The sequence below is a fragment of the Chiloscyllium plagiosum genome, unplaced genomic scaffold (genome assembly GCF_037043375.1).
Source record: "Chiloscyllium plagiosum isolate Xiang-an unplaced genomic scaffold, Cpla_swu_hap1 HiC_scaffold_8, whole genome shotgun sequence".
NCBI classification, from domain to species: Eukaryota; Metazoa; Chordata; class Chondrichthyes; order Orectolobiformes; family Hemiscylliidae; genus Chiloscyllium; species Chiloscyllium plagiosum.
In genome coordinates, this window is record NW_028270146.1 from 76,900,480 (window position 1) to 76,916,010 (window position 15,531).

At 39.5% G+C, this 15,531-nt stretch overlaps 1 protein-coding gene across 1 annotated transcript in view; it reads left to right on the forward strand.

Annotated features, from left to right (window-relative positions):
* The window catches only part of LOC122553728 (formin), a 341,853-nt gene that overhangs the window by 195,848 nt on the left and 130,474 nt on the right, over positions 1-15,531 (forward strand). The window contains exons 11-12 of the mRNA XM_043697991.2: positions 7,385-7,444; positions 9,222-9,342. Of these exons, the coding sequence (XP_043553926.2) occupies positions 7,385-7,444; positions 9,222-9,342 (181 nt within the window). The remainder of the gene's footprint in view (positions 1-7,384; positions 7,445-9,221; positions 9,343-15,531) is intronic.

A 15,531-nucleotide genomic window follows, 5' to 3' on the forward strand; every position in this document is an offset into this window, starting at 1 on the left:
GAAACACTTCACCGGCAAACAAAAAGCAGCAACAGCTGTTCTCCAGTCCACCTTCCTCTGTAAATTCCCTTGTTGAAAAGCAAAAGGGAATATCAGCTTCAGAGCCACTGAATCAGGTAAACTCTCAGCCAGTGAATGAAAGACTGAACACTGGCTTGCAAAAGACCTTGTGTTAACATCAAAGAATTAAAAGTGAGAGAAAGAAATCAATTAATCAATTCCTGAGGGCAAAACTGGTAGAACTTCAACAGAATTTTATTTCCTTGAGTTTTTCTTATGCCCTTAATTATCATGTCTTGTCTGCCTTTGTGTGTCTAGGTTATGGACCAAGTGCAGGTAAATGGGATTACTAGTTTGGTGTCTGTTGGGCATAGACAAGACAAGGTGAAGGGCCTAATTGTGATCCGTATGACTCTATTCTGTACCAATGAAAATGAATCCTTCAACAGATTTGAACTATTGTGCAATTGATTACCTGATCTAGTTTGATGTGAGAGTGATTCGGTGAGTTTTATCATTCAGCTCCCATTAACAAGGGGAGACAATGGCCTGGTCATATTATCGCTAGACTGTTAATCCAGACACCCAGTTCAGGGGACCTGGGTTTGAATATCACCATGGCAGACGGTGAAATTTGAATTCAGTATGTATTTAGATTTAAAAGTCTAATGGTGACCATAAAACCATTGCCGATTATTGTAAAAACCATCTGGTTCACTAATGTCCTTTAGGAAAGGTTTCTGCCATCCTTACCTAGTATAGCCGATATGTAACTCCAGGAGAAAGTGAGAACTGCAGATGCTGGAGATCAGAGTCAAGAGTGTGGTGCTGGAAAAGCACAGCAGGTCAGGCAGCATCTGAGGAGCAGGAGAATCGATGTTTTGGGCATAAGCCCTTCATCAAGATTCCTGATGAAGCATTTATGCCTGAAACGTAATTTCTCCTGCTCCTCAGATGCTGTCTGACCTGCTGTGCTTTTCCAGCACCACACTCTCGACTATATGTAACTACAGACCCACAGCAATGTGGTTGACTCTTAACTACCCTCTGGGCAATTAGGGATGGGCAATAAATGCTGGCTTAGCCAGTGATGCCCTCAATCTATGGAAAAGAGCTAATCTGCTGTCTGCTCATAGAATTGCAGTGACGAATGGATTTCAGTGGGCCGAAACCTTGTGTGACATTGATGAGGTGGATTAACTTGTAGGCTGAAGATTCCTGAGCAAGAATATGATGGCGATCTTTTCTACGTTGACCAAATAACTATGTACGTTGGGAGATTGCAGTTTTCACCATGGAAATGGGCAAATGCTTCCCTAAAATCCAGTGACACATGGTTAACCCTGAACTAGTACTAGATATAGATTATAGACCTTGAATTGTTATAGTTGAGTCGAAGCACTAGTGAAGCTCATGAATTTTGAGCTACTTTATTTGAGTTAATGGGATTTCATTCCTAGCTATATGTTAAAAAGCTTGTCAGCACAATGCAATAACAAATCCTGCAGTGCCACAGTATTGCAACTAAATTGGTGTGGCCTCACCTCCATTAGCATGGCTCATTTTTCCTTCACCTTCCTTGCTACGACGCTTATTGTATCATTTTGCTTTCTAGTCAGAGCACATAACACATAAGATCTGAAGTAGTGTTGCACTGTAGTAGTCTTAAATTTTTGTCTGAATTAACAAATCTCACCATCTTAAGTAGACAGCAAAATTTACTGAATCCTTAAAGTTATAGGTATTTATAGCATCGTAGAAAAGGTTGATCTGATGAACCCACCGTGGTCTGTAGTGGCTGGAAACCAGCTGTCTGGCAAATTCCCATTGTCAGTGGCATTTGTGGGACTTCCAACACTTCCAAGTGCATATACAAGCATTGTAAAATGTGTGTTATCCAACACGCACAGGGAACATGTGGCGCCGGTAAATCAAAAATGCTGATTAATGGGATATCCTGGCAGTGTGACCTTTAGCCTCACCATCTCCTCCCATAAACGTCTTTGTTGTGCAATTTAATCCCATGTTAATCTGACTGAAATGATTTCACAAAGCCCTCTATTTAAAATTACATTACCAAACCGGGTTGTTTTGCCTTGAAAACTGAAAATCATCACAGAATTAATTCTCTAAACACTTGTCAGAATTTTATGTAGTAAAAATGGGTTTTATTAATATAAAGGCTATTGATGTGAGAGTTAGATTGCCCTTTTGACAAAAAAAGAAAATGGCTATTTTGGCCATTCTCTTCCACAGAAGTGCCCCCACAGGCCAGTTATGATCTGATGTGGTTCCCATTCTCACAAGTTCTGCTCCACTGGGCTGGCATTGGACAGGACCTTAGAATTAGAATCCCTACAGTGTGGAAACATGCCCACACTGACCCTCCAAAGAGTAACCCACCCAGACCCAGACAGATTAGATTAGATTAGATTAGATTACATTACAGTGTGGAAACAGGCCCTTCGGCCCAACAAGTCCACACCGACCCGCCGAAGCGAAACCCACCCATACCCCTACATTTACCCCTTACCTAACACTACGGGCAATTTAGTATGGCCAATTCACCTGGCCTGCACATCTTTGGACTGTGGGAGGAAACCGGAGCACCCGGAGGAAACCCACACAGACACGGGGAGAATGTGCAAACTCCACACAGTCAGTCGCCTGAGGCGGGAATTGAACCCGGGTCTCTGGCGCTGTGAGGCAGCAGTGCTAACCACTGTGCCACCGTGCCACCCACCCATTCCCCTACTCTATATTTACCCCTCACTAATAATCTATTCTATGGGCAATTTAACATGGCCAATTAACCTAAACTGCACAACTTTAGATTGTGGGCAAATTCCAGAGCACACAGAGGAAACCCACGCAGACACGGGGAGAATGTGCAAACTCCACACAGATAGTCACCCGAGGCTGGAATCAAACCCAGGTCCCTGATGTTGTGAGGCAGCAGTGTTAACCACTGAGCCATATGGCTACAATGTGGGCGGCACGGTGGCACAGTGGTTAGCACTGCTGCCTCGCAGCGCCAGAGACCCGGGTTCAATTCCCGCCTCAGGCGACTGACTGTGTGGAGTTTGCACGTTCTCCCCGTGTCTGCGTGGGTTTCCTCCGGGGGCTCCGGTTTCCTCCCACAGTCCAAAGATGTGCAAGTCAGGTGAATTGGCCATGCTAAATTGCCCGTAGTGTTAGGTAAAGGGGTAAATGTAGGGGTATGGATGGGTTACGCTTCGGCGGGTCGGTGTGGACTTGTTGGGCCGAAGGGCCTGTTTCCACACTGTAAGTAATCTAATCTGTAAGTAATGTAATCTAATGTCAAATATTGCAGGAAATGGTACAAAAGGATAAATTGTGGATGTAATCTGAAGTTCCCGTCTCCTATTTTTCTAGTCCCTTGTCCGGAGGGTAACTGTAACAATTCACAATTGGTGTCTCAGTCTTAAACAGTATCTCTGGCTCACTCTTAGTATTTTCAAAACTGGGGGTCACACAGTCTAAAAATATCCCGAACCAGGGGTCACAGTTTAAGGGTGCAGGGAAGGACATTTAGGACTGAGATGAGGAGAAATATCTTTACCCAGACAGTGATGAGTCTGTGGAATTCTCTTCCACAGAAAGCGGTTGAGGCCAAACTGCTGTATGTTTTCAAGAAGGAGTTAGATGTATTCTCAGGGCTAGAGGGATCTAAGGGTATGGGAAAAAGAGAAAACAGGGGTATTAAATTGTTTTAGTCACAATTGTATTGGATGGTAAAGCAGGCCAAAAGGCCTACTCCTGTTTTCAATGTATTTGTATGTTATTTCATTCAGTCCTCACACAAGGCCTCCCTTGAGCTGCTTCTGTGTAGTAACTTGTAGCTGTTCTTAATCGTACTGTTCAGACTTGATTTGGCACACCTCTGAAACAGATGAGACTTAAAGCGGACCTGCTGGTCCAGGGAAACCCGTACATCGCAGAGACTCCATATGCAAGTCCCTGAGCCTGATGTGACCTAGTATGCACAGAACCTGGGGAGCACGACCTTTAAACCCATTACTTACTCTCACCAGCTTCTTAGTCGTGTTGTACAGACATGAATGAGTTAACAGTTCAGTTGACCCTGTAATCTCATTGAAGTTAACTTTGCAAAAAGTTCAATTTTATGATTCTGATGTGCTTCCTGCTCGTGAGCTGAACTGTGCCTGAATGGACCTCAATTTTTTAAAGAAAGAATGCACAGCAATCTGAGAAATTTTGGTTTTAGGGGCATTCTGATTGGTAAGGTGCAAGGTAATGGCAACTTTTACTGGATGTTTTATATGTAATGATGGTCTCTGTCTCAACCATCCTTTCAAGCCATGATTTTTTGATCACCATGGTCAGCTGGGTGGTAAGTATTGCCCTTATACCCTCATCAGAACCTTTCAGAAATTACGTTAAATAAATGCTCCTTTGTAGTAAAGTATCACACATGCACTTTAACTACCTTATGTACTGGTCTTGCTTCTTCCAGAGGTCTGTGGTCATACATTTTAAGGTCACATTTTTTTCTCTATGTTTCTCAGTATGCTATAATTATTGCATGCTCTTTGGTTTTTTTCCCTTCCCAAACGCATTACTTCAATCTTCCCTGGATTGAATCCCATTTTTCACTTCTCTGGGCGCTTGACCAGTCTATTGATATCCTATCCATCTCTTTAATCTCTCCCAGCTGCATAAATCTCAGTGGTCTAGACACAACTAATTCGAGGCTCTTGAGCATTCCTGAATTTAATCGTTCCACCTTTGGCGTCCATGTGTAGACCCTAAACCTCTGGAATTCCGTCCCTCAACTACTGACTCTCTGGCCCCAATTTTCATTCCGAGATCAAATGCATGGAGGTGGAAGAGTTTACAAATGGTAGCCCGCACTCACCATTCTCAGCCTGTGATGTGGGCTAGGTGGAATTCAGGCTACACAGCCCAGCAGAGGCTGAAGAGACAGCCAGAAGCTGAGGTTTATAGCCAAAAAACATGTCTCAGGGCTTAAACAATAAAATATAAAACATTTCTCCAGCCCTCACTCCTCACAGCCACCTTCTAAGCCCTCAGCCCCACACTCCATTCATGCCACTGAATGTGCTCCTTTCACTCCCTGTGACCCTCTACCCATTCCCATGTCCAAGCATATACTCAAGCCAACCTATGCTCCTCCCTAAGGGTATCTAACATTCCCACCACAAAGGCACATAAAAGTAGAAGTTTGAATACACGGCATAATAGAATCTACGCAGTTAAGATTTTTAAAGTTGCTTGTATATAAAGTGGTTTCATGATGTAGTAAACAGCATTTTCATTGCTGAGTCATAGATTGCACCTTCTAGTACCTGGTGAAATTTGATTATCTTGGTTGGAAATAATTTAAATGTACTCTATTGCATAAAAGTTATATGATAAAACTGTAAAAATATTATCAAGGTGCAAAATGGGAAAGCAACTGAAAATATTAAAGAGACACATAGAAAATGTTTTGGCACAGCATTTCAGACTCCAGACTGAGTTAATAAGAGCCTTTTTGAAATGTTTTACAAGTCTCTTTGGTACGTTTACAAAAACGTTTAATTCAACAAGAATGATTAAAATGGATTTAAATTAGATTTTTTTTATCATATTTAAGCTTACTTTTATTACAAATAATTGTAAGGGATGGCATTCTTGGTATGTTGGGAAAGATTCCCTGTACCAACAAAACATTGATTTTTAAAAGGTACTCAAAGTTTGTGAGAAGATTTGTAGCTCAGGTGCTCGTTGTAGTGGTTCTGTTCGCCGAGCTGGGAATTTGAGTTGCTGTTCAAAAGGTACTGTTCAATTTGAGATACCAGTACCAAGATGTAATGACATTTGCAGAGTTGTGAACTGGCACATCGGTACAAAACTTGAAAAAGAATGTCCTATGGAGTTTCACTTGTGGCAGGTGTGGTTTAGGAAATCAGACACATAATCGTGTGTCCTGGGTTGTGGTGTGCTGCTCGTTGTAACTTTGCAATGTTTTGCATTAAATGAAGGTGCAGTTCAGGCAAGTGTGATCCTCATTTATTTCAAGTTGTGTTACTCCCAAAACTGCAAGGTTTTGAGTTTCTGCCCTTTTCATGAGCACTTAACTTGGATAAAATGGTGATCCTGGAATCTGACTTGCTCAAGCACAGGGAATTCTGTTTCTCTGATGTTGCAACTTTTAAAAAAAGATCTTCTTCATTTACAATGAGATTTTGGCACATTTTCGTCTGTGCATTTAAGTTTTGTTTTATTGGGAAGGCCAACGTTTTTGACCTTTTAATCTTTCACAGTACTTTCTTCATTATTTTCCATTTAAGTTGCAACGGACTGAGTAGTAAAGGTCCCCTGTTCTAATTTGCATGATTTTTAGATGAGAAAGTGGAGTTCATGAGAGGATAAATGCTTAATCTGTTGTTCTGAAATTGCTATTTTACGTAGTGATGTTAAACAATTTATTTTAAAAGGGCTGACCCCAGATTTTCTCAGCTGCTCCAATGGATTCACATATAACTTTGCCAGGAGTTCTATAAAACAACTAAATATTTGATTTGAATTTTAATAAGACAATCCATGCCTGTGTATCCAAGTGTTTGGGATACCATTGAGAGAGAAAAATATCTGTCTGTCTATATAAAGTCATTAACATAAGAGACTAAAGTTGGAGCACAAATTAAGGATAAATATAGAAGTTCACATATCCTAAGCTTTTTTTAGGGCTTGCCATATAGTCAGTGCAGGTACTCAATTATTTTAGACATACGAAAATTCCCCTAGTGATTTTTCGAAACCAACCTGAGAGATTCTGGGACTGTGACAAAGCCTGGCTCCTTGAGAATGTTGCTGTGTACTTAATTTTATTTTGTAAGAAGCCTCAATTATATCTGAAAAGTGGGTAGGTGTGACACAAGACCCCCCCTAGTGCCCTAGGGGGACAAGTGCCCTAGCCCACCGAAGGCATTCAAACGAAGGACCTTTCCTTGCTTTGTGAATTTAATAGAGTCCATAGCAGAGTTCCATGGAGTGCCACCACATTTTTGGGAACTGTTAACTTCTTTGCTGAATCTGTAGACCGGAATTTCAGATAAATGATTTTTGTTTTTAGTTGCCAATTTCCTACAAAGGTATTTTTGTTTTTTATGTGAATAGCTTATGTTTTGTTAAATGGAAAGTAAAGCTTGAAAGAAAATGTGTGTGCCAGTGGTAGGCTGTTTAAACAAAAAGCTATGTGCTCTTTGATAAGTCAACAAAAATAGTGTGCCTTTCGTGGTCAACTGATAAACAATAGAAAATTACAAGAAAAATAAATTGTTTTGCACATAATATTCAGTGTTAATTTACCACACATCTTTATTTATTGTTTTAGGATAATCGAATTAGTCTTGTGGATTTTGTTGCATCCTATTATTTGCATCATTTTGACAAGGTAATTAATCTTTCTTTGAGCTTTTGTCAAATAGACTTTCTATTTGAAAGTAATGTACTCTAGATGAAATAATTATTCCATCAACTTCCTTTTGAATATTACTTTTACTTGCTAGTTGTTTTCTTATTAAATCAATATTTTCTGAAAAAAAGTGTATGAACTAGTAAAGCCTTCAGTAGAAGTACTTTTTAAAGTAAGTATCAAATTAGCTTGATATAAATTGGAGAGGATTCCAGGTGTATTGCTTCAGTGATAATTGGGAAACAGATTTGACTTGTTTTGAGTTATTTCTATTTAAGCATTGAGAACTGAAATGTTCCCATTTCTGTATAATTGTTGCTATAACAGACTCAAATGAAACTGGGCATATACCAACAAATCTCTGTCAACTCTGGCATTATTTCAGCTGCATGTTTGAGTAGGTAGTTTAGTAGTGAGGTAGGAAAACTCCAGATGTTTCACATTTAGAAGGGAGTGCGTTAAAAGGGGCCCAACAAATCTTGAAGTCTTTGCAAAGATCCTCCTGGTATCTCAACTCATTATCATCGCAAAGGTACAAAAGACAAAGAGAAAGTTAAAGCACAGGAAAATCGAGGTGTCAATGAGTGTCTGCAAACCAGGACTAGTGCAGCCAGGTGTGCCGATGCATTACTTTGAGGCTGTAGATCTGACCAAGCATGGCTAATTGGGTAATGCTGACTCTGAGCCACATATAGTGATGCCTTTAGTACCTACTGAGAACAAATGTCATGTTGGTTTGTAATGTTTCTGTGGAAATAGCTAATACTCTAATTGGCATTAACAGAACAAGCTACTGAGTCTTCTGTTCCTGCTTCCTTTGAGAAAAGAATTTCCATCAGGATTAATTGTATAGGAAAGTGAGATATTTTCACCTCTCCTAATGAATGTGGGTGCTTCGGTATTGATTGATCTCTTTCTGCTGCCTGCCCTGCCTAGCGTACTTCCATTGATACTCCAGACATACCATGAAGGGGATACTCCTTAGGAAATCCATTGGTGCCACAAAGAAATTGGTTACATAGTTAATACAATGGTCAGAACATTGTTGCTGACCAGAGAAAAACAATATTGGTTAATAAATGTATGAAGCACACAACTTTACAATGCAATGCCCTTGACATATGTTAAATGGTGCTCACATGAATTTCAAATTGATAGTTCTTTACCAGGAACATTAAACACCATAATTATGTGAAGTGATGTGCCAAGATTGATGACAACCACAAAAGACAATTAAAATTAAGTGTCACCACATTCCCACCATAATAGTTCCACTAGGAAATCCATCATTACCACAAACCTATTTCTGACCATGAATTAAATGTTAGGAAGCGAGAAAAATTACGCATCTGTATCTCTGCACTGATATTACACAAAATTACACCTGGTAGTTAGCACTGTTGCCTGACAGCACCAGGGACCCAGGTTTGATTCCAGTCTTGGGTGACTGTGTAGAGTTTGCATGTTCTCCCCATGTCTGCATGGGTTTCCACTGGGTGCTCCAGTTTCATCCCACAATCCAAAGATGTGCAGGATAGCTGGATTGGCCACACTAAATTGCCCATAGTGTCCAGGCATGTGTAGCTAGGTGAATTAGCTATGGTAAATGCAGGATTATGGTGATAGGCTAAGGGTCTCGTCCTGGGTGGGATAGTTTTTGCAGTGTTGCTGCAGACTTGGTGAGCCAAACAGCCTCTTTCCATACTGTAGGGATTCAGTGACAAATATTAACAATTCTTTTCTCATTTCTTAACAGGATGCAGGAACAGACAAGAGTGTATATCCTCTACCAGAACCTCAGGAGTTAATGCGCGCCTCACAAGTTAAATTTGAGGATCTCACTAAGGATCTTAGGAAGTTGAAAAAAGACCTGGAAGGTATTGCAGCTTTTAACCATGTAAAACATTAAATGTTTCCAAGTATTGTAAAATAAGAAAATGAACTGATTAACCATGGTGTTTATGTTGGGGTAGAAGTTCCTGTGTAGTTGTATTCAGGAATACGAGTAACTGAGGAATAAAGCAATTAGCCAACATTAAAATTGAACAAATCTGAGAGAAAGGGAATTCCACCTCCTGTATCATTATGCTATGCTTGAATGTTCTCAACACATTAAATCCACCTCTTTCTGTCAGCACTGAAACAGAATAATGGCTGCCTTGCCATGGTAAAGAGTTGTGCATAATCAATTCTGCCAGTGCAGCTTCAAAATAAAATTATGACCAGCATCTTGGGTGCAAGAGGAAAATAATCATGTTTATAGCAATTTTGAAGGTTTGGATTTTTTTTTTAATTGAAATCTACATTGAATTTTCTGTTTCTGTGTGCTGAATTTTCCCTTTAATTTTGGCAAAGTGTTTTGTTGACATCCAGTCTGTAATGAGGCATGTTGCCCTTTCACATGCGATCATCCACTCTTCGTTCTATTAGTTAGGCAACTCACCTCTTCAGCACCCATCTTGTGGAATTGTACAGCAGGAGAGGGAAAAGTGCTTCACAGTGTTCTTACCATGGGCACCATCTTTAGATCTCAGCTCCACAGCAACTCTGAGGCTACAAGTCCAGAAGTGCCCCTCACACTCTGGTGCTCCACCATTATTATCAAGCGCATGGCCCAGAAAGGAACGCTCACACGCTGCTGCATCAACACTGACCAGGAGGATGAAGCCAGGAACCTTGACAGCCTCCAATAAGTTGAAGTGAGCGAGTGCTCAGAAGTTAAGCCAGGAGCAATAAGATAGAAGAATTACTTTGTGCACAAGGACACAAGCACAACATGCCAGAAGCACGAAAACGTCATAAATCTGCTGAACTGCAAAATTAAGCGCTAAAGAACAAACATTGTCAGCCAAATCTTGCAGGAGCAACGTGAATTATAATAAGATGTGTGGCAGATTCAGGTGCTTTGTGTGGTGAGGCCCATCTCAATGTCAGTTCACTCGATCTGTCATGCTTTTTCACAAGTGGAGAGATTCTTGCGAGGCATCGGTGAAATGCCAATTGACACTCATTATTATTCGTTATTCACCTTGTTAATGCCACAACTCATCTCATCAACACTCAGACATTCATCTTACCAAACTCACCAAATGAATGTCAATGAATGATTTGTGGGTTTTAGCTTTAATTTTCGTTGTTAGAGAAGAAAATATACTGAATCCAGTCCGTCCCTCTGCCTTTGTTTGCACTGATTTTACTTGGTTTACTATCCGGAAACTACGATCAGTTAGAGAGGAAATTTAGACATAAATTGAGGTGAGCAAATCTGATGCAGGAGTAGGTGTTACTTTGAGCATGGTTTGATATTGTAATGCTGACATTCAAAAAAAAATCTTATAATTAAAAAAAGTAAAGTCTGTACATACTTTACACAGGTAATTTTCATATAATCGTAACAGTAATGTTGATAAACATTAATATTGGGACTTCTTTTGTCAATTATGTTTTGAAGTAACATTTGAAAGCTTCTCTGAGAAAGAGTTTAGGCTGAAGGCGCAGCAAAATTAACGACGTGTTCAGTTAAGTTGAAGCCTTGACCAGACTTCTGCTATATGCTTTTGAGAATAAATTTGTAAAATGATATATGGAACAATAATAAAATAATCATTTAAAAAAAAAAACATTTTTGTTGATCCCAAACAGAGTGGTGGAAATCATCAGTTGATGTTTGTTCAACTGAGAGACACAGGAATGTTCTTATCTTCTCTCATCCCTTGGCTCCCATAGAACCCTTGCCCTGCCCTCTCTATTGGTAGCTTGTGCAGAAATCTGATCTGTGTTTGATCTCGTCTCCCCTGTCAGCATGTTTCCAACATTACGTGTAGCTACTGTGTCCCTCAGACCTACATGTATGCAACATCCACAATTAAATTATAATTTAAAAAGATAAATGGGTCTTAATTGATATGATATTTCAGCTTGTGGTCATTGTGCTTAAAACCTTTTATTTAAGTTAATCTGTTCTGATTTAAAAATGGATAGCATTTTGTGAAACCCAATATCAAAATAGGTTGCGAAACTGCAAAAGTTTTAAATTGGTAAAATTGAACCTATTTGTATACATGTCATATTCAGTAAAAAAAAATCTTAAATTGTACCCAGATTTAAGTTTCATTTAGTGTACGATTTTCACATTTTACAGTCATTTTAATTTATTGTGGCCATTAAAAGGTTGTGGCTGCTGGCAAAATATCAGTGAAACTCTTAAGCGAAACCAGATGTGATTAGAGACTGACTCCCAAGAAGCATCAGGCTCAGCTATCCAGACAGACCCATTGGCTTCAGATGTGAATGATTTAAATAATATTAACTTGTGTTGCACCTACTACAGCGTGCAGAAGATTTATTTTACGGTTTGGTGTTCTGAATGTTCTGTGTGTCAATTCTGTAAAGATATTTGTCAAACTGCTAAAGGAAGTAATTATAAGATTTGTTTTTAAAATATGCTGAAGGATTGTAACCAGTCTTCAAAGTTGTCATTTTTACTTCCCAATACAACAGCCAGCGAAAGCATGAAAAGAAAACCCTTTCCTCCTATATTGTAGCTATTTCCTAACACTATGTCAACTCTTTGTACTAGCTAAATTGCTTGACCTCTTGGTCTGTCACTTCGGTGAGCAGCTCCCCAGCTAAGACAATGTTAAGTAGTGAGTGACTAAGATGGTTTCCTGAGGGTATAGAAACTTCTCTCAGCAAAGTAGCTATTCTTGAGGGAATGTCTTCCAGCAGTCATTCCTCAACTGAGAGAGAGAGGACAGGTCCATGTTTGAAACACTCTCAGGCAGAAATAAAAGCATTTGAAACGGGGATAGAAATAAGCCACTGGGTATCTCAAGCCTGTGTTATCATTCAATAATATATTAACTGAGTTACGTTATCCCCCTTAGCCTTCAGAATCAGAAATACTCTTCATCTTTGTCTTGAATGTAATTAATGACTGCTTATCCACATCTTTCAAAGGAAAGAATTTCAAATGCTAAATGTTGCTTTGAAGAAATCTCTCCTCTTCTCAGTCATAAATGGTCAAATCCATATTCTGAGATTGTGGCCCATAGTTCTAGACTTCTAACCAGAGGAAACATCTTCCTGGCATTAACCCTGTCAAGCCTCTTGAGAATTCTGTATGCTTTAATGTGAGCATTTTCATTCTTCTGAACTCCAGGCATTCATTTACTCAGTTTAACATAGAATGATCCATTTATCCCAGGAATCTTCGTTGCACACTCTCAAGGAAAGTATAAACTTCTTGAGTTAAGGAGGTCAAAATGTACACAATATCACAGGTGAATCTCACCTTGGTCCTATACAGTTGCAGTGGCGCATCATTACTCTTGTATTTCAATCCCGTTATGATAAAGAATGATGTAATTGATTTGTAATGTTATAATTTGTGTTTGAGGATCCCTCTGAATACTAGATTTTCTAGTTTATTTCTAAAAGAGAGCTTTCTTATTTTTCTTATAAAAGTAAGTAGGTTTACGTTTCTCCACATTGTATGTCATCCACGTTACTTAATCTTTGGAGCTCTCTTCACGTTGTTCTTGCCAATTATTTTGCCACTTAGCTTTTTATCATCAGCACCCTTAAATACATTCTATTTGATCCTGTCATCTAAGTTATTGATGTATGTCATAAATATCTACGGCCAAAGCACCAACCTTGTGTTACCCACTAGTTACAGGGAGGCCAAAGCTAAAATGACCTCCCTCTTCCTATTCTCAGTTTTCTTACCATTAACCAATGGTAGTACATGCTAATATATTTCTTGAGCTGTAATTCTGTATAATCACCTACTGTGTGGCACTTTAGTGAGTGCAATTTGAAAATCCAAATACATCAAGTGTTTTCCAATATTTGCATGCTACTACTTATAATCTTAAAACACTTTAAATTATTTTTTTTAAAAACTCTTTTATTAATCCATGTTGACTTTGTCTCATCATGTAAATATTTATTTAGTACTTCCATTATCGCAGTTATAATAATGTTTTCTAACACTTTATCGACTGTTCAGTGTCAGGTTAATGGCCCTATGGTTCCTATTGGAGGCATGATGTTCAAGTTGAGTAGCATTTTATCTAGTGAACTGGTATGTCTTAACTGTCAACTTCTTATGACTTCAGCTTTCTCTTTTGTGCAAACATTAGATTTTCAATACTGATGTCCTTGATCATGAAACATTTCCCTGAGACTGATTATTCCTAACCTTTTTCTTTACATGGTAGCATGCAATGTAAATGGAATTTGACCACTGGGCACAATTGTGTCCACCCACGTAAACTCATATGTTCCATAATAGTGAGTCAGAGGTGCTTTCTCCCTTTTAACAATCCCTTTACTTGATATAGAAATGGGCAAGAGAGCTTAGTGGAGGCAGATTCAATAATGGCTTTCAAAAGGCCATTGGGTAATTATTTATAGAGTAAACATTTGCAGGTCTACAAGGAAAAGGGTTGAGAATGGAATTGGCTCAGTTGCATTTGTAGTGGGCTGCCACAAACAAGGTTGGCTGTAGACCTTTATGTGCCTTTGTTGTCCATTTACATGGGTTTGAGAATGGAGCCATGACCTATGCTATGCATAAATGACTTCTGTCACCCAGTAACCAAACACTGATCAGTAATGGTGCTTCGCAGTCATGCACAAAGGATCATTGTAAAATGAAGTAGTTGTGGTTACCATCATGGTAATGCCATTCCTCTGATGAGACAATGCTCATTGACACATATCAAATGCACTCTGAAGGATCATTAGCCTGACACTCGACAATTCATCAAAATTGCCAAGTTCATGTGAGGTGCACGTAAAGCAATCTTTGTGTTGTCAAGTACATTATGTACAGGGGGGAAGGCTGCAATTGAAACAAGTTCTTGTGCTTATTCTGCCTGTTTGTCTCTGGTAAGAAGGAATGAGGTGAAGTTTTTGAATAGAGAAACTCAATGGCCTCTCTTACTGAGCACTGTAGTGCAAGCTGCAAGATTTTATTCATAGCAGCAGGACTGCCCTGGAAGGTGACAGCCACATAAATGCTAAGACATTCAATCGTTTAGCTCCCTCAAGAATGCAGTCTTTGCATTATTTTGAGGTTTCAGTCAACAATAATTGGCACACTTTAGTGAAAGCATCGTTCCAAACATGAAGCCAACTGAATCATTTGTCCTTGCTGATATTAAGGTAAAAGGACTGCTCCATAGAGCTTTGGATAGGTATGCCATCGTGTTGAGCATGATTCTACTGTCCTCTTCCCTCACCACCCTGCTTGTCCTCTTCTCTTCATTCTACTAGTCATGTTCAATTCCATGGGGAGTGCTTCCCACAAACATTAGTGTCAGACAACAGCTTGTTTCAGCTTAAGCTTTTAAACCACTACAAAAATGCTTCAGCTCCAAAGGTGAAGTCCCTTTAGACTTGAAACAAATGCAACAAAAGTTTGAAGACGCATAGAACTGTAATAGTAGTCAGGAGAAATAAGCCAGCAACCAACATGTTGGGAGTGCTTCCTTGAAGTAGCGCAGATAAAAAAAAGGTTCTTTGTGCAATTGTATCCATTTTCAGCTCCAGGAGATTGAGAGGGCAGTAGTTTGAGAATGACATTTGAAAATGGTAGCACTAGAGACAAAACAAATTACACAATGCTTGACACCATCAGCGCTGACACTCCCACAGTACCCGCTCCCTCAGCACTGACTCTCCCATGGTGCCCGCTCCCTCATTGCTGAGGTTGGGATATCTGTTTGGCATGGACGAGTTAAACCGAAGGGTCTGTTTCCATGATGTATATCTCTATGTCTCTATGTTCCACCTGCTCTGGTATTGCTGCTGGTCATTGGATGCATGCACACACTCAAACTACTGGTGCAGGAAGTGTGCACTTCCGTCAAACACTCAATTTTCAACCAATAAGAGGCCTGTTAGCACCGAAAATGTGAGCATCAGGTAGCTGAATTTCTTCCTCTAGCCAGTAGAAAATGATATCATGTATCAAACTGAAATCTTTGTTAGCAATCACAAAAAATCTCTTTAAATCTGTTCACTATGTTTCAAAACAGTGCTCATGTTGTTGTCTT